Genomic DNA, 20,234 nt, shown 5'->3' on the forward strand with positions numbered 1-20,234 from the left:
AGTTGTGTTCATGGTTGTGAGCGGTGAAAGTATGTATGATATGGCTGTGATGCTACTCAGTCTGCTCGCTCTCATTGGTTGTTGTGGGTACTCCGTCAGCGGCACTACGACCTAGAATCCATTTGATATTTACAATTTGGGATTTTGGAGGCTACGGCGCGATTTGGAGCAGTAAAACAATTGTGTTGACACCACACACATGCAGACTACTCAGACAAACAGTCGTTTGCGATGAGGCTCCTCTCGGGATACGCCCCCATGATCGCAGGGAGAGGCAAATCTTGCCCCAAATCAGGCTTTAAATCCTCGCCAAGCTGCTCTGTTTACCATCCTCTCCCATGCTTCTTTCTCCTTCACTGATACAAAAACACGCATGTGCGGAGGAGAGTTTTCTGGATGGGCGAGAGTGAGCTCTCTGCTGTGAGAGATGCGTTCAGGGACAAGGGGAGAAGCGAAACTCCCTCGAGAAATGCACGCTGGCAGCTCAAAAATTCCACATGATTTGTACTCGATGTTTGCATTATAGTCATTTTATACATTGTGGGTGGCAAAAGCCGCGATACACCGAGTATACTTGATATATCGCCCAGCCCTATCTACATGTCACCTATAAGCTACACTTTTACTTTGAAATTCCCCCTGCATGCTCATTGACAGCTGTACATTGCCCAGAACTTCAAAAGCAGAGATTAAGAGGATGTAGAGGATATCCACTCCTCTCTTGGCTGTGTGGACATAATTCTGACTTGGACTGCTCCAGGGTGGGCCTCTCGCCTTTTTTGCCATGTAAGTTTGCATTTTTTATACTGTGTACGGTCACAGTATAAGATGGTTTAAGGATAGAAACCACTGCCCCTTGTGATCCGTCCATGGCTGAAGAGTGCACGTGGTGTCTGATGCAGGCTCTGCAGCTAATCAGAGGGTGAAAAGTCTGCTGTTTATACTTTCTTTAATACACTGGTTGCAGTTCAACATCCCATGTTAAATTTATAATTAAAATATCAATTGCCCAACCTCAACAGGATTCAAGCAGGACGGCTGCTCTATTTCTTTCCCTCTCTCGTTATGGGGCGGCTAATAACAATGGAGATTGTCCATTAAAACCAAATTTTGTCCTAACCCCTTCAGTTATCAAAATGTAGGTTGTGGTAAATCATAAATCATAAATCAAAAATAATGGAATTTCTTTTCTTCAATGTCATATGCCACAGATTTAGTCTAATTAAAATCTCAAAATTTCATTTTAAACTGTACATAAACTTTCGCCATATTAATATGTTAAGTAAGAAGGGCTGATGACTTCTGTAGTTCAAAACAAATATTCAAGTCTAAATGTGTGTAAAATGGGTTCAAGAGAATTTTAAGATGGGGAAAAAATGGGCCAAAAGATTTAAGTATGTTTATGAAATGTTGCAGAAAAGGTACATACCACTATTACATGTTTAAAAAGTTTAAACACAAATGTCCATAGTTATGTTCCTAATTGAAAGGTGATCAGGGGCCCTCAATTTTAAGTAAGTACAATATTTGCTCACGAAGATGGTTGTTTCTTATTCAAACACAGAAACCTTTTAGCAATTATATTGCCAAAACTACCTTTTCTGTAACTGTGAAACTGGGGCATAACATTTTCTGATAATGATCTTAGGCTGCCATATCAAATCGTATTGTGGCAGACTTTGAGATATTGGAAAACAATGTATCATTATCCATGTAATCTTTATCATATTGTATTATGATGAAACTGCTGATTTATGCCCCTAGTACTAACTTAAAATTAATAACAGGTTACATTGTTTAAGGCCTCAAAACTGCCTTTCAGAAACTAAGTTTTAAATCTTCTGCTATAGTTTCATTTTTTGTCTGCCACATTTTGATTTATTGTTGTACTGCTTAGAATTGTACACATTGATTTACAGGAAAATAGACAAATTGGATATCTCATACACCATTAACCCCCGGTCGTTCTTACCTTGAGAACTGCTTTATATAAATTTAATCTATACTTGAAAAATCTCTTTGTGCCACTGGGAGGCGGGTGACCTGATAACTCTTGGCACAACCAACATTGAACCTGTATTTAGCAGGCAGCAGAAGCGCATTCACTTCCTTGTTAATGATTTATGCTTTGTGTAATTACAAACATAAAATGTGCCCTAAGAGCCCATGAAAGCAGTAAAACATTTCTTTAACAGCATGTCTCATGTGTTTCCTTGTCACCTCTCTCAGGTTAGTGCTGTTGAACTGCTATATGTGTGCAGCTTGTCAGTCTGTCCATCACCGCTGTCTGCCTGTCTGTCCATCCGGCTAGCCTGGAATGGGCCACAACTCCCAAAGACTAGAACACACCTCTTTATAACCTGAGCTCCACCTTCTGGACTCCAATATAACCACAGGTATGAGGAAGAATAATTCTTGAGTTGATCACTATATTCATCTTTTATATAATCCAATAATCGTCGAAAGATGTGAATTCTGTACTTACTGTTATGATTTATGTTTTAGAGCCAAAATGTTTTGGAAGTTCGACCTCCACACCACGTCACACATAGACACTCTGTTAGAGAAGGAGGATGTGACGCTGACAGAGGTGATGGATGAGGATGACGTCCTACAGGAGTGCAAGGCCCAGAACCATAAACTCGTTGACTTCCTGCTGAGACCACAGTGCATGGAGGACCTTGTGACCTTCATCACACAGGAGCCGAGTACTGATGTTGAGGAAAAAGTGAAATACAAGTAAGAGAACGCTGCAGAGGATAAGAGGGGTTGGACTGATTGACCTAGTTTTGTTTACTTTGAACAGAGAGTTGATAATTAACTAAGTCTGTTGTTAAAGCATAGTCCAGAAGAAGAAGCTTAAGCATTTAGAAATGCTCTCTGCTATAATGTGCTCTTGGTAATATTCAGTCAGTATGATTTCAAGGCGATTCTGACAAGAATATTGAGTCATACAACTGGTTTTGAAGTCGGGCTGATTTCAGCCTGATTGTGCGTTGTTTATCATGTTGTGTCCAGGGGGACATGAAAAGTGATCACAGTATGATCGACTTCTCCCAACTGGTTGGATGAACTTCTGTCATGTTTGATATTTTGGTTGTATGGCTGTACACACTTGGACAATGAGAGCAGAGCCTTGAGCCAATTCCCAGATTCTTCCTGTGTGACCTATAGATGGTGTCTTAAATCACCATGACAACAGTTGGCATGCCTGTTTAATGTGCCTTTGTCTCCCTTCATTAAAGAAATGAAAGAGCAGAACATATAGTATCTGCAGACCTCCATCTGACAATAATGTGCCATTTGTAAATGAGTAGGTTCTAAACATTGACTCATTTATTTGAACAACAGGAGCCTTCCCCCTGTTTTTGTAAATAAATACACCACAGAATAAATGGATGATCTCTTACTGCTTGGCCATAGATACACCTGCTGCTTGGTGGGATGATAATGTTTTTGTACCCTGGGGGGGACAACATCCAGACTCCTGGTTAGTTTTGGATGTCAGAACCGGTTTACACTTGTTTGATGTGTGTCATCAAATCTTAAATAAAAAAGGCTTTTAGACTGTTGTGTTAAGTAAAACAGTGTTATGATGTACTGCAAAGATTAATGAGGAATTCTTGATCCAGATGGTGTCCAATACTGTAATTAAACTGAGGAAACAAACCATTATCCTGCCAATATCAACACTGTAATTAATATTCAGATTAGGAAAGGGTACTCTGTACTTAGTTGGTGTCTTTACTCGAGTAATGTTTCATTGAACATGCACTGCACACACATTGTTTTAGGTTACAATATTCTACACTCATATAATGTTAAAGGGGTAACCCAAGTTTGTGTGTTTATGTAACTAAATGTACTTGTTTGGAAAATAGGAAGAAGTAAGAAAATGATAAACATGACACCAAACTATAACTTCTTCAGCTTCGGCTATATTTGCACAGCAATCTGGATTACAGCAGCAACAACTGCTTGACTGCAACTATGGTAACTTGCAAGAGACACATTACTTAAAAGGCATAAAATGGTTGTTGGCACTGGCTAGTTCACAGCATTGTGATGATACCAGAGTCAAGAATATTAGCCGACAGTGAAACTTCTGACTAGAGATGTGCTATCCTCAGATTTTGTGGATGGAGAAGGCTTATATGGGCTTATAGCTTTTGTCAAGTTGGAGTAAAAGCCCCAGTCGCAACTAACAACAGCTGTGAAAGTAGGAAATCTGTGTGAAGAAAAAGCAGCAGAACTGAGGCTGATTTGTAATGTGGAGATATAGTGACTGTTTCTGCTGTCTCTCCATTGAGTCATGTCTTACTGTCAGCTTTACACTTCTCTGGGGCAAAATAGCTGTGTGATTTTTCAGTTTATCTCTGGTTAACAGCATGGCAGAGAACTTTTGAGAGATTGAAAACAGAAGTGTTGTGGTTGGTTACTGTTGAGGAGTTGGTGATCACAGCTGGTTTAACTTTGGGCTGTCTTGTTGATACCACAGAGCTCTGTGACGAATACTCTATTAATACAGTTAGAGTTAAACAAAAACCTCTGGCATAACCATCAGTTATTTATTTCAATCAGAACTGAGATTTAAAGTACTGATTAAAAGCACTCAGTGGTTAGGCTGCAACAGCTGATCTACTCAAGGAGGGTTGTTCTGGATCCTAAATGTATAGGGCACAGAATAACATCAGCAGCATTAACTGAATAAAAACTGTTGACAGTAAAGGAAGAGATTCATATTTAACATGAGACATCTCCCTTTCTCATACATTAAGGGAAGGGATGCTTGAATTTCTCTCTCTTCTTCTGTGTGATCAGCTGAAGATGTGCACAGGTGACTTGCGCAGCCTTGATATTGAGAGAGTTAGAGGAAATATTTCACTAGTTTATTAGTCATGGACAGCGTGCTACAGATCTAAAACATGTTAAAATATATGTATATATAGATGTAAAAAACACTGAAGCACATCTTGCCAATTGAAAACTCTAGTTAACTGTATGTATAGGACACATGCATGAAATGTCACCTGCAAGATGTGATGTGCACAACATTCTATTTTTTGTATGAATTTAAGGATGCAGTATTTTCATTGCTGCAGCCGTGCGGCACTCTTATCAGGGAATCCGCGGGGTCTTGAAAAGTATTAAAAGGTGATAAATCAATTTGGGAAAATTAAGACCCTTAAAAAGTATTAAAAAGTCTTATCAGGACTTTATAAAGTCTTATATTTTTAAAGTGTTTTTTCTGAATTAGCTGTCCAAGAGTTTGAGTCCCAAAAACGTCGTAAAAGTGTTTGAATTTATTCATTTTTATTAAAAAACAAAGATGAACAGGTACATAAAATACTAGGCTACTGTGGGTGCGTTCGTAAATTGTCTCTGAGAGCACCAGAGCGAGCGGGCGGGTGGAAATTCAGAAGCACAAAGATTTACTATCCCAGCCTATTTGAATTTTGTTGTATCATAGTGGTCTATAGTCTTTATCACAAACTAAAACTGTTAGGTTAAAAATATCACTGATGTAAATGGTTACAGGTTAAGTGGCAGTGAGGTGTTAAAAAATATTGAGAAGGTCTTGAAAAAGTCTTTAAAAGGTATTAAAATTAACTTCAAGATTCCTGCATATATCCTGCTTATGTTTTCCTTCTGAATGTCTCTGAATAACAGTACCTTACAGACCAGGCTTATACCGTGCGAATGCGCCACACCAAACACTGACATCATGGGGTAATTCAGAAATTATTAGAGGTCCACAGGTAGTACTAGTCCGGTGCGAATAGTACTTAAGAGTGTCTTTTGTTGTCTGTCAGGTATCCCAACATATCCTGTGAGCTGCTTACATCAGATGTGAGCCAGATCAACGATAGACTGGGAGAAGATGAAAAACTGCTGATGAAATTGTACGGTTTCCTCCAGAATGAGCCACCTCTCAACCCACTCCTAGCCAGTTTCTTTTCAAAGGTCCTCTCCATTCTTATAGGGCGCAAGCCTGAACAGGTAAGTCAGCAAGACCAGGGCCCTGTCTAACCAAGCAGGATTTTTCATTAGTGAGGTGACTTTGAGTTTAGCTTGATTTGTTGCACAGGCCTCAGGGTGTTGTGTGTCTTAGAAGTCCGCAACATAATGTCACTCAATATTCTTACATCAAGTTTTTCTTTTCTTAATGGCTTTCAGAATTACTTTAAAATACAGCAGTATATCCCCCTGTTCTTTTTAGAAGCTCTTTATTCTTTTTATATGTTTCTACAGATAGTGGATTTTCTAAGAAAGCGGGAGGACTTTGTAGATCTGATGATCAAACACATCGGGACATCTGCCATCATGGACCTGCTGCTCAGAATGCTCACCTGCATTGAGCCACAGCAGCTACGGCAGGACGTTCTCAACGTGAGTAGCAGAAAAACATTTCCCAGGCTGTGCTTAAATTGATTTCTTAGACCATCACAAATGCAAAACAACAACAACCCCACAAATTCAGTTTAGTTCTGAGTGATCTGGCATTGCTCAGGAAAAATTTGCAGAGGACAATTAACATTTTGAGTGTTCTGAGGGCTGCTGTTCTTTACTGACGCATCACAAAGGCCCTTTTTTATCAAACGTCTGTACACCAGAAATTTGGGTGTATGGTCATATCTACGCACAGATCGGCATTTATCAATCTGAGTGTGGCGTACAATGCGCTCAAATCCCACCCCAGGTCTGAGCTTGTCTGCATAAGTTTCAAGCCCGTATTGACTCGCTGTGCAGCTTAAATCTGGCTGTGTTAGATCATATGACTTAAAATTTATTTAACATAAACAAAACCTCTGACAGTACCTGTAAGCACTGAGCAGTATTGCTTTTTAAATGATATTGAGCACAGCGAGCTTTCAGCTGATTTCTTTGTTATTTGTTATCTTTGATGAACAAGCATTTCTTTAGGCTATCGATTTATTTCACAAGTGAAATAGACTGGCTGCCTTCAGGAATGTTCCCTTTTACACCGCAGAGATGGGGACTTGAGTCAGCAATTTGAACTTAAGTCGCACTTTCGTCGCACACACCAGTGACTTGAACCTCGACTCGGACTCGCAATTTGAGACTCATGCACAATCTTTGTTTTTTAATGTTTCCATTATGATATCCTGTCCCCTATCACTCTTTTCCCTATCGTTCCTTTCTCTTTGACTGTTCGTGCATCTTTTATGCATCAGCGATGGCTGCTCTTTGCTCATCCTCATCTCCTTTCATGCTGCGTAAAAATGACACACACACACGACGCTCATGCACATACCTACACTGAAATGCATGCTAACATGTCGGTAGTGTAGACTTCAGGCTTCTATCTGTAGAGGGCAAATGTTTCAGAATACCGGAGGATAAACACCTGAACTTTCTCCTTTTAAAGCTCCTCTTTGACCACGGAGGATCAGCGCTGTTTGTGTGCATCCCATTCATGTGTCTCTGTGTTGCTGCATGAGCCAGGGGTGTGTGCTATGCTAAAAAAATATTTGGTTAATATTCTATTAAAACTATATGTTTATGGGGAACAAATCAATGTTAAAATCTCCGCATTTGCATTGTTAAGAAAACACTACTTAAATGTTTGACATGCCTTTATTTGTAGGGAATATGATACATGTGCTGTTAATTGATAGTAAATGGATATAGAAGACAATAGGAGCTCTGAAACTTTAAATATGGTTTATCAAGGCACCGAGATAAAGAGACAGATGGATCGCCTTAACAGATAAATTAGTAACTTGCGAGTCCAGGAGATTTCAGATGAATACAGTAAAAATTCAGCTTAATTTTACACATGTGAAGACCCTTACACACCTGTCTATGAGTGAGAATTAGAAATGTTCATGACAACTGTTGCAGTTTTTATTTTATTTTAGAATAAACAGTTCATTAACAGTTGGTATAAACCTAATACCCATTAATGAAATATTTCTGACTATAAACAAGTACCTTTCATCTCCAGTGTCTCAGTGAGCGGCTCGATCGTGAAGTATGACATGTCTCTATAGGTCTTCATATGTACACAGAGAAGAACTTTATTATAAGGAGAGCTTTTATTGATCACGCTTTTTTGATATTATTCTAAGAGCTGACCACGTTTTTTAAAGCCCAAATGTAATGAATATTGATTATATAATCAGAATGTAAAGTATTATGATATGATATGATTATGATATGATTATGATATATCAATATAAGTGGTATATCACTGATGTATGAATGAAATATTCTAGTATCAGCTGGAGTTCTGTTGTCCAACAACATTGTTAACCTCAGCAGTGATTTCCTTCCACACATGGTGTTTGATTACTTTAATTTAACTTTTCAGGCTGGAAAACAACCACTGATTAATTTTCGCAGACCTGGAGACTAAAACCATGATAGAGGTACAAGGCATTTTTGATGTAGCTCCCTGTTGTAAAGTCAGGGGGGCAAGGCTGGCTGACCCGCGGATATCCAGGGACGTGTTATTCAGATGACGTTTGTTTTAAGCTGCAGCATTTATCAACACCTACTCAACTGTACACCGTTATTGGCCAGATACACACGTTTCATAAATCACACATGGACTTTTTCGTAAGAGGATTTCTACACCCAATTCTGCTCTGGTTTCTGCACAAGTTTGATAAATGAGGGCCGAAGTGAATTCTGGTTTAGTCTCTATGCTTGAATAAGCCATGGAGGTGTCCTAAATGATGTAGGCTCTGTTTAACTTTTCCACTTTTAGAAAAAGTTTTTGGTCGCACAAATTTATCAACCAACTAAATTTAGGAGTCCCCTTTTAATATGCTGATGTCTACAATCAATTGTTTTTCCTTTATTTCTTTTTGGTCATTATTGCTATACATGATCTTTCAGTGGCTGAATGAGGAGAAGGTGATTCAGAGGTTGGTGGACATGGTGCAGCCATCTCACGACGAGGATGTGAGTATCAATCATTGTGCTGTTTCCATCACTGGCTATGAGGAAGTTAGCCATCTCAGGGCTAACTATGAACCAGAGAACACTCTGTTTGGCTTTTCATCAACAAATCTACATAACATTTATGTATTAAAATATGTTCTTGCAGAATTTTTTGTTTGACTTGCACTTAAAATCTTGTAGCAATGTAACCTGCAGAGATGCTGTTTTAATAGGATATCAAGATGAATACATGTGTTGTTTTTTTACCTCTTCAGTAATATTAGAGCAATGGATTGAGGATTTAGCATGGACAGTATAAAGTTATCAGACTTACGACCATATTCTTTTGTCTTCTTTTGTGACACAGCGACACTCGAATGCCTCCCAGTCACTATGTGAGATTATCAGACTGAGCAGAGACCAGATGTTCCAGGTTCAGGGCTGCTCAGAACCCGATCCACTTCTGGCCACACTTGAAAAGTAGGCATCTGTTTATGTAATTAATCTCTTACAGTATATACTAATAGAATATACATTTTTAATTTCCACTGTATTTTTATCTTGACCTTACCCTTCATTAATTTTCAAGCAACTGAAGCAGAGACATTTCTCAAAAGCCTAAAAACTTATCTTTTTAAAGAAACTTTTATTGTTCCTCCAACAGCTCACAGCCAAAGGCAAAATTAATCAGCAATATTTAACAGAACTAAAAGAATAAGTGTGCCCTACAATAGTGTAACACAAGAAGATAGAAATATTAATAACAATATTTACATATGTACACCTTCACTTGTGGAAGGACACAGATCAGGTTTAAAAAACAGTGTATGAATGTTGATAAAGGGAATATATTTCCAGGTAAACATTACACTTATGAAAATAATAATGATATTAAAAGTTTATTTTCTCTTTTTGTGTGTGTGTGTAATAACAACATTAAGTTATTATTTTTGCCTGATGGGCTTTTTGTAAGGACTTGCATCATGCAAATCAATAGAAATATTTTTGATGGTTATTTTCTCAATACCTTCATGTATGACTGCATCCTCAGGCAAGAGACGGTGGAGCAGCTGCTGGCTAACATCTTTGACAAGGAGAAGAATGAATCTGCAATTGTCAGTGTTATTCAGATCCTCCTCACATTGTTTGAGACCAGAAGACCAGCGTAAGTCTTGGGGCCCTTCCCTCGTTTTATTTTTTCATTTTCCACTGAACTGTTTAGGTAAAAGTGAGATTACAGAATGATGTCAAAAACAAACAAACTGTCCGTCCCAAGAAATTTGTTTTAAAAGATCTGACATTAAATAAACTATTGAAATTTATGAATTAACTGAACTGTTTGTGTATGGAATAAAGTCTACTCAGTCTTGCCCCCATTATTACCACAGATATTGGTACAACTTATGCTGTAGTTGAGAGAAAGTGTTGTGTACATAGTTGAAAGACTTGAAAACACATCCTTAAGCTTTTAGCTTCTTCATAAGGTCACATCTATCCTGGTTTAGGTTTGAGGGCCACATGGAGTGCCCCCCTGGGATGTCACACCCTTCATTCTCAGTCAACCACAGCATCCTGGAGGCTGTGAGACCCCGACTGAAAGACTTTCACCAGCTGCTACTGGAACCCCCAAAGGTAAAAAATCAACCAAGATGGTTGTCAGTGGTTATTTCATAACAAAATGTGTGGTAGATTGAATGTACAAGGATGTGGTATAGCTGCCTAAATGTAATGTTACTAACCCACAGTCACATCTTTGTAATGAGTTTGCATATATGCCAGTCAGTAGGGTATTTATTTATTTCATCTCCTCTAACAGAGAAATGTGATGAAGACAACTTGGGGGGTACTGGACCCCCCTGTGGGAAACACAAGGCTCAATGTGGTCAGACTCGTGGCCAGCTTGTTGCAGAGCAACACGCACAGCATCAACACAGAACTCATTAACCTCAACACACTGGGAGTCATACTAGTGAGTACTGCTGCCTGTGGTTTGGGTATTTGTCTTTACAGATGGCTTGAAATTGGGTGGAAAAAACTTACTGCGGTAAAATCTTCCCTCTATTGAAGCTGACATGTTTAGGGCACGGGTATGTGTTTGGCATTACCAATATTTTTCTGCATTTATCAAAACTTTTAAATTAAAAAAAAATCATTTTAGCCTGACTGAAACTTTTGACATTTCTTACTGTATTTTACTCTTGAGTAATATTTAGCATAGACTAATGAATGCAAAGGCAGCCAAATAACTTGCAGAATCCACTCAAGTTTTCACTAAAGTCACTGATCTACATGAAAGTAAAACATGCTTTTTTAGTGTAACCACAAGTATTAGGGACAAAATAAAAATGTAAATGGGATTGTAACTGATTTAAAACATGTCTTAATTAATTTGTCTTACTTTTCTCTACAGGATATGTATTTTAAATACATCTGGAACAACTTCCTCCACATTCAGGTGGAGATTTGTACAGCCATGATCCTGGCAATGCCTCCTGCCCCTAACGACCCCCAGCCAGACACAGAGCAAGATCATGCAAGGGAGAGCATCCTTATCAAACATGTAAGTCTTGAGTTATAGACAGTGATATCAACAGCAATAAAACCAGCCCATACATGAAAACAAAGTGGAAAAATAGCTCCCTTCCTGAACACTGAGCATTAAATGTTCATGTTGGGATAACTGCTCATTTCTGTTCATGATAGCTGATTCAAAAATAGCTAATACAAAGATGAACTTTTAATTCTAGTTGTGAATTGCCTTATAAAGCTTTACTGATTTTGTTGCTGGAAAGGGGTTGTGGGTTATACTTAAAAAACATAGTAAGCTTCAGGACACAAAGCTCCTCAAACACAACCATTTCTTTGACATGGTTTTAGATTGGAAAGCAGCCCTAGAAAACAAGAAATGAGCAAAATAAAGCAACAGTAAAGAATTTTTTTACTTGTCTACTGTAAAAGTCACAAGATTTTCTGTTAATACAAAAAGTTGCTTATTCTCCTAACTTTAATAATTGTCTGTTATTTTGGACAATATTTTCTATTGAATTTCTAATGCCGTGAGGAAGGCAAAAGATGCTACATGGCAGATCATGGGCTTAATAAATAATTTGTATTTATTTTCTTTTTACCCTACAGCTTTTTCAGAAGTGCCAGTTTATACAGAGAATCGTAGACGCCTGGAGCTCTAACGAGAAAGAACAGTGAGTATTTTGCTCTGCTGCAAATAAGTAACCTTGACAGTGTGAGACAGTAATTTTATTATGTGGTCATTAAATAGAACAGAGTTGTCAGCAAACCAAAGTCCTTTTCTTCTTTTACTGTGATCACTGCTTTTCAGATTTCACATGAGTTAAGAGACCATATCAGTCAGAAAGTAATGACTTGTGCTTAAAGCTCCTCATAAACTGAGGATATGTGATGTGTTTGTGCTTGTTTTAGGGCGGAGGGTGGTCGGCGACGAGGCTACATGGGCCACCTAACCAGAATAGCAAATTCCATAGTTCACAACTGTGACAAAGGCCCTAATGGACCACAAATACAACAGCTCATCTCTGGTAAGAAGACTCCTCAGTCTGAGGCTTGATAAAAGTCTGAACTCATCTTAGATTTATTCTATGATGTTCTTGTTGACCAATACTGTCACTGTACTTTCACACCTGATAGTCCGGGGGACTCGGTCCGTTTTGGAACGGAAATTGCAACAATGTTGCACTTTCCTGTGGTTTGGTTTGCATTCATACTGCTCTTTGTTAAACGGACCAAACCGTCTGAGCACCTACAACATCTGCTCGCTGGGGGCGCTGTTGCCACAAACAAACAGCAACCAAGAAGAAAAGCCGGTGTAGAAGAAGATGAAGCGGGGAAATCCAGCTCCTTCCACCAGTCTTTTTTCCACACAAACAATGAAAAAAAAACACAGAATTTACACTGTCTTGGGGTTTCTGCTCTTGCATTGGGGCATAAGGAGCAGCCAGCGAGACAGTGAGCTGTCCAACATGCCATTCTTTACACGAGACGAATAAATAAGCACGGACTACAGCGTGTTGCCATGGCTACACAGATGCTAAGCCAGGAACCGGCATGTATTTGAGTGTATTAAATCACATATAAATCCTTATATCATTGCGCTTTATCCCACTTCCTGTCTTTGGTTCACAAGTTTCTCTGCTTTGCTGCTTTGCACTCCCAACGAACCGGACTATTCAGAAAAACGGACCAGAGTTTGTTTAAAGCGGGCCGAACAGCTCTGGTGTGAATGCACCCTTAGACTTAACATATGAAAAAAGCGAACTGACATGTAGCCTTCAAATACTTTAAAACAGTGAATCAATGGACTAGAGTGAATCATTTTCTCACTACCCCTTAGTGGAGTCATCCTTTAGCTTCACTTAGCTTTTTTCTCGGCCTGCAAGCATCCAGAAACACAGGATACAAAACAATCTACACGTTTCTGTCCTTTTTTAGTCCACAAAAATACCCCAACGATACAATGTTTAAATACATGCAATATGTTGAGTCTTACAGAGGATAAAAATTTTCAAAATTTTGGTTGTCAGCAAATACTTTTGTATAGTTTTCCAGACGCAGAAGACAGCAAGAGGGGAAAAAGCCTGTAATTCAAGTAACCACTGGCATTTAACACTGACTTGACAGAACCAGTCCCGAAACAGTTTTGTGATTATACGTCAAGCAAAGATGTTGTACATAAAACTCTCTGTGTTTGTGTGTGACAGAGCTCCCAGCAGAAGACAGAGAGAAATGGGAGGCCTTTATTTCTGGGCAGCTGGCTGACACAAACAAGAGAAACACTGTCGACCTGGTGTGTATCCTCCTGAACATCAATTTCAGTCTGTCATTAAAATTTCACTTTCTGTTTGATGTAAAATGCACTCATGTAGACAGTGATGTACTTTTTACTGCTTTGATTTAATTTTATTGCATTGAAGTTAACATCAAGCAGGTTTTTTTGTCCAAGATGCACGTCTCTGAACTGAGCAAACATTTCTGAGCTCAGTTACAAACCACGAAACCTTTTTGTTTTCATTTGTGTGCAGGGATATCTGAGCCTATTCAGTACTTTGATGTGAAATGCAATTTTACCTGCCTCCTATTGGCTAAAAAAATACACAATTTTCTTTAGGTGAATACACACCACATCCACTCTTCCAGTGACGATGAAGTGGACTTTAAAGATAGTGGCTTTCACCAGGATTCCTCTCTACAACAAGTAAGAGCTAAACAGACAAATACTCACAATATAAATGCAAACATGAAGAAAAGCAGGCCTATAGCCAAGGAAGCCTAGCATATTGATGGATATGTAATACTCATTGTGATTACATTTAAACAGAAGCTTTTTCTTTGATATCTGTTAAAGAAAACCTTTTAACACTGTTTAATACTGTCTCATCAAAGTTGGTCACTGTGAGATATTATACTCAAAACACATTTTACACTAAGTTTAAAGTTTCAGAAAGACAAATATTAAATGTTCATGTTCCTAATCTTTTTGTTTAGCACATATGCATTACCCTTGTTGGATTTAAAAGCAACACATCCTCTTTAGTGACTATGGGTCATGCACAGTAGGAACATGAAACATCTGCCATGATATAAATGTAATAACTTAACCACTAATGTCATTTGGAAAACTGTTAAGCTACTTTAAATCAAATTAACTAATGTTAAAGCATTTTGGCATTTGTCTGCAAATGCATGTTTGTGCTTTTTAAGCTATTAACCTTTCTGGTATACACATTATACAGTATTTGTTTATTCAGCTTAGAACATGTATTTGCTATTTTCTGTACTGCAAGTAATGACAAGATTTGTGTAGCTCCAAGACTATATCATTATCGTTGGTCCTGGGTTTGCCAGGCCTTTTCTGATTATCAGATGCAACAAATGACGTCCAATTTTATTGAGCAGTTCGGCTTCAATGACGAAGAGTTTGCTGATCAGGACGATGTTGTGGAGTGAGTACTCATCCTGCATGACTGGACTTGCTGTCTAAATGTATCTGTGTAACACTGAATAGATGTGGCAGTAAAGACATTACAGAGCTGGTGGTAGTGGACAGGAGGGTAATATGCCTTCCTGTGTTTAAAAATAGCATAAAGTATGGAGTATATGATTTTACAAGAGTGTCATTCTCTGCCTCATTACTGTGGCATATCAGAACATAGAAAAACAATTCAAGTCATTATGTTAATAATAATAACTACTAATGTTTTTTTTTTAATTAAAACTGAAGTTGTTTCGATCTGATTGGACAGCTGCTGCTTCTAAAGATCAATGGCCAAAACTAATGCTTAATGGAGAAATATGCCTCATGTCCTTCTAATATGGCATCATTAATAATACAAACTGGGACTGTAGAAAGTAAACCATATCCAGCTTATGTGCTGTCTTGTACTGCCACCTTTACATTCTTCAAGATAAACTTGCTGGGAAATAATCTTGTGCAAAGCTTGTGGCCTGTGGAAGATAGCTGGTAGTAGTTCAGTGTTATAAAATGTAAATTCGTGTGGTGACTTAGAGCCTTTCTCTTTCTATGTATATCTTTGGCTTGGATTAATCAGAATATGATTGGGACCTTTCTCATTGGGTGTCTAATGCAGTTGGAAAAATTCACTTCAATACTTCAGTTTTTGAGATGCATGCAGAAAGGAGCATTGTTTAGAATCTAACAAGACTAGCTGTTGTTTAAAGGAAAGGGATATAGGTAACACTGTACAGCACTTGTAAAGCTGAAGCAACAAACAGCAGGTAGACCATTGTAGCACATAGGAGAGCTTTTATCAGTTTAATTGTATGAATAAGATATTTACAATGTATGGCAGCTGTGAAAAAATTGTTTATAATTATTAAGAATAACAGATCCAGAGCACTGACAGGAGCCAGATTCAATGTGGGAATATTATCCTGCAGACTGAACACACAGCAGAGTAGAGCTGAGTCAGCTCTGCATGATGCTAATCCATGCAGATGTTCGAAAACGAAATAGAACAGTGACAAATTCAAATCCATTCAGTAATAGGGTAATTAGAGAGTAATTAGGGGTTCCTTGGTGTCTCAGCAGCCAGCTTCTCCCATTTCCATTTTTCAAGCTTCTTGTGTTGGGGTATACAGAGCTATTTTGCTGGTCTGGTGCACAAGCTTAAACTGGTTTGATTTCATTCAGTCTAAATGAACTGCCTTTTGCTAATTCAGTTTATGGCAGACTGAAAAGTGCTCTACATCAGCTGACAACAGCACAAGGCTCAACATAAACTCATTTCATCAAAATCATAATAATAAAACATAACTGTATTTGTCTGTTATTGGACATTTGACACTGTGGCAGAATTTCGTTTGCCTGGCAGTCTAATGTTTATGATGCCAAACCAGTTTGAGCATTTTTACCCTGGCCAAACTGTAGTGAAGTAGTGGAGAAAAAAATAAAATACTAGAGAAGATGTATTTCCTTTTTTGTTTTGCTACCTGAAAATAGTTGATTTATTTGGGGCCTGTTGGGTTTGTGTGTGTGTCTGTGTGTAGATACCATTAATTTGATCTGATTTCACCTTTCTCTAATTGTTAACTGCAGACTTGTTTGCTTGTTTCCCAGTGGAAACACTGATGCTTCTGTAGCTCTTTTCAATTTCCCCTGATCATCTTTGACATCTGATTTAAACTAACATGTTAGATTGAAAGAAGTACATATTTGGATAAGAAGATGGATAGTAGCCATCAATTTTTAAGCTTAGCTCAGTGCTAAAACTGGAAGCAGAAGAAAACTGACATGTTAATCGAGATGGTGGTAACAAGTTTCTGCAGCTTAAACACAGTTAGTCAAGTCTCAGGTTTTACACACAAGGCCTGGGACTTCTTAACTGAAGCTTTTAAGTTCATCTGAATTTCAGTTCTTTACTTTTTTTGATAAATTTACAACCTTAAAGATGCATGTTTAGGATAGAAATGTCCATAAACACCTTTCTTCATCAGTATATTTCTGTTATCATGACCTTGGCATGGGGTGAGAAAAGTGGTAGTAACTTGCAGTAACTTGAGTTACAGCTATGTGCTACAGCTGTCTGCCAGTAAGTTGCATTGTGTGTGAATGCCTAACGACTGGAACTAACCTAACCTCTGTTCTCTTTAACATTGCAGTATTCCCTTTGATAGAATATCAGACATCAATTTTTCACTGAATACAAATGAAAGTGTAAGTACTTGAATTATTAATCTTGAATTCAGACATTTAATGAATGACGTCAGAGTTAAATTACCATGAAACAAAAGAAAATCTGTAATTTATATGATAAAAGATGTTTCCATTTATCACCACTGGCACTCATTTTAAATAGAAATGACAAAGTGAGATCAGTTGCAAAGCAACAAATGTCGACACTGTTGGATGAATCAAGAAGACAAAAACCACAGGCAGAAACGTTTACAACCTGATTTTATCAAACAGTCCCTCAAGTTTAAAAAATGTTAAGACAGTACCACTGACCTGTGTAAAGGTTTTGTTTTTGTGAAAATTCATGTTGATACCGTTTATACATTCAGTATGTGTGCAGGTTCTTTTTAGAATGTATCTGGAAAAATTGAATTCATGAAACTACATATGAGAAGTAAAACAAAATGCCAATCATTGACTTGAGATAAAAAGTTTGGCCTCTGGTTTGTATGAGAATAGGTTACATCAAGTCAAAGGAGCAAACACATACTGTGCAGAATAAATGCTAATGACCAGCTCTGTTTACTCAGACTCACAATAGCATTTCTGTCAATAAGATAATTTCCCTTTAACATAATTCCTCCAGTGAGCCAGAATTTATCAATTAATAGCAACACAGTTTTGCAAATTGCCACCATTCAATGTTTCTGTGTTTTCAATGGACCTAGTCTTTTATTAAGCACAAGTTGTTTCTGTGTGTTTTCTTTAGGCAAATATAGCTTTGTTTGAGGCTCGCTGTAAGGAGAAAATCCAGCAGTTTGAAGATGCTGGTTCGGATGAGGAAGACATCTGGGATGAAAAAGATGTCACCTTCGCACCTGAGGCACAGAGACGTCCCAGGTCAGCTGAACATAGAAACATGCACACTTCATTTTTTAATGCATTACAAGTCCACCCACCTTCCATATTCACTGTCCATATGTAAAGACTTCGATTATGACTTTGGCCCTTCTCTTTTCTACCTCTAAATTGTTTTTACAACCAAATACACATAGTTCTGTACAAAGTGGTAAAAATTGTAAACCATTTTCTTTAATAAATTTATGGATATATGCAGAGAGATTTTCACATTTCTTGTTACAAAAAAACAAAATTATGCCACTTAAAAAAGCACCTATTGTTGAACAGTTCGTAAACTACTTTTCAGACTTTAAGCCGTCTACTATGCAAACAAATTAAAATGAACATGAAGAATTAGGAAACAAAAGTGAGGGCATTTCAGTATCTTCAGTTCAATCTCAATACAACAATGTCCCAAGGTTTCCATCAGAGCAAGAATTTTTCTCCATCATCCCACAAATCAACACGTTTCACAAAGGCAGTCCCCATATTTTTTCAAACAAGTCCTTTTTCCCTTTCATTCTTATTTGACTTTCTCATAAAGTAGTTTTGTAAGCATTTGTTTAAACCAGTATTTAACTTTTGGTCAATATATGTTTTTCCAAAATATTGCAATAGATGATTTGGCATGTAAGAGACACGTCTATCATCGTCCGGCCGGTTTAAGAGAAAAATACACTTCTCGGGCTTTTCTAGCAAAAAATATGTGCCCCTGGTCTAACCTGCCAGTTGAGAGGAGGATCAGGAGAGCCACAACCATTTCCTGAGAGGGGCGGAGTCAGACAGCTAATTAACATTTAAAGGCACAGAAACATCTCGTTCTGAGCAGGGCTGAAACGGGGGTTTTAGACATGCAAAAATCCAAAACTGGAGTGTTTATTCAGCAACAAACTTCATGTTTTGTGTTCAGGTATGTTTTGGGGACCTCTGAGACCAATATAAACTTGTCTTTAAAGGGTAAAATATGTTTTTACAACTGTGATGACATTATGCACATGCACTAGTGGTGGGCGGTAAACCAACATCAATACTGTCACCAGTAAAATTTCTGCCACAGAATGGATTTCTGCAACACCATCATTACCAGTTCAAACCAAGCGGCAACCTCTGGTCCTGAAAAATGAAGCCAGTGCGGAAGTGCAAAAAATTTCAATACAGCGAGTGTCCACTTGAGGCTGGTTGCAGCCAGTTTTTACACTAGAAATAAACTGGTTTACATCCTGATTTAAAAAACCCAAACATGTCTCATTAGCTAATGTCTTCGTGTGCTCTCACTGTACGAGGGGTGAATTTTTTCGTACCACAATGGTTAAGATTATATTTAGGAAAAACCTCACTGCGCACTGATTGGCGTGTCTCATTTGATTGACAGTTAGCTTGACAGCAGAAGCTACGTATCTGTCAACCAGAATGCTAGCTAGCTAGCTAACAGGAAGTTGAGCTTAGTGGGCAGGCCCTTAGGTTGATCCAAAGTTTGGTTGAGACTGCGATTTCAATATGGTAGCTGCCACAGATTGGCTTCAAGAGCTGTTTGAGTCCGCCTATTGTAAACAGAGGACTGACTTCACACAGGGTTTGTCCAATTCTTTCTATAGTCTGTGGTTTAAACGGGTGCGTTCAGTTTTTGTGCCTACGTGAGGCATAACTGGTGTTTCCACTAGCATAGCAAAAAGCAGCTGGAAAGCAGCTCAGTGTGAGTCCAGTCAGCACTAAGTTTTGCTCAAGAAAAAATACCGTAATATGATATTTAGGCTGTATCACACAGGCCGAACATGCACAACAGTCACACACAATGTATAGTGTGAAGATATATGACCTGAGGTGCATAATGTTGCCACTTCTGTTATTTGCTGAAAACCAAAACCACCAGTTTTCTCTTTTCCTCAACTAATCTACATTTAAAATCTGTCTGATATCAGCATCAGCAGTCAGAGAACTGAGCAGGATGCACGCACAGTTTGTGTCTGCATGTAACATGCACCTAGGCAGCAGGTGATGCTGCCTTACCAATAGTTAGCAGCCCAGTGGTGATCGTGGCGATCCCTCAAACGTTTTAAATTGGATCTGCTGAATTTGTTACGATTATAGCAGAAGGGATATGGACATGACTTTTCAGTTTGCATGCAGAACCAGAAGTCGACCTGAACGTGTTTTGTTTGCTCAGCAAAATGTCAGCCAATCTGAACTGAACTATTGTCTTAGTAAAAAGACCACTCAACAAAATTACATGCTTAGTTTCTCACTAACACTCAGCAAATAC

The 20,234-nt window shown here is 38.2% G+C and overlaps 1 protein-coding gene across 4 annotated transcripts in view; it reads left to right on the forward strand.

The window, feature by feature from the left end:
* Positions 1-20,234, forward strand: part of ppp6r3 (protein phosphatase 6, regulatory subunit 3) — a 36,993-nt gene that overhangs the window by 5,271 nt on the left and 11,488 nt on the right. For 2 of the 4 annotated variants that reach the window (XM_041795272.1, XM_041795276.1), the window contains exons 2-18: positions 2,230-2,396; positions 2,506-2,739; positions 5,814-6,000; positions 6,253-6,390; positions 8,866-8,931; positions 9,278-9,390; positions 9,962-10,075; positions 10,416-10,542; positions 10,727-10,879; positions 11,321-11,470; positions 12,046-12,110; positions 12,349-12,464; positions 13,644-13,729; positions 14,051-14,137; positions 14,788-14,885; positions 17,062-17,116; positions 17,844-17,974. In XM_041795272.1, the coding sequence (XP_041651206.1) occupies positions 2,513-2,739; positions 5,814-6,000; positions 6,253-6,390; positions 8,866-8,931; positions 9,278-9,390; positions 9,962-10,075; positions 10,416-10,542; positions 10,727-10,879; positions 11,321-11,470; positions 12,046-12,110; positions 12,349-12,464; positions 13,644-13,729; positions 14,051-14,137; positions 14,788-14,885; positions 17,062-17,116; positions 17,844-17,974 (1,913 nt within the window). In that variant the 5' untranslated portion in view covers positions 2,230-2,396; positions 2,506-2,512. The remainder of the gene's footprint in view (positions 1-2,229; positions 2,397-2,505; positions 2,740-5,813; positions 6,001-6,252; positions 6,391-8,865; positions 8,932-9,277; positions 9,391-9,961; positions 10,076-10,415; positions 10,543-10,726; positions 10,880-11,320; positions 11,471-12,045; positions 12,111-12,348; positions 12,465-13,643; positions 13,730-14,050; positions 14,138-14,787; positions 14,886-17,061; positions 17,117-17,843; positions 17,975-20,234) is intronic. The other 2 variants (XM_041795274.1, XM_041795275.1) reach the window with 2 other exon arrangements.

Source organism: Cheilinus undulatus, linkage group 9 (genome assembly GCF_018320785.1).
Source record: "Cheilinus undulatus linkage group 9, ASM1832078v1, whole genome shotgun sequence".
NCBI classification, from domain to species: Eukaryota; Metazoa; Chordata; class Actinopteri; order Labriformes; family Labridae; genus Cheilinus; species Cheilinus undulatus.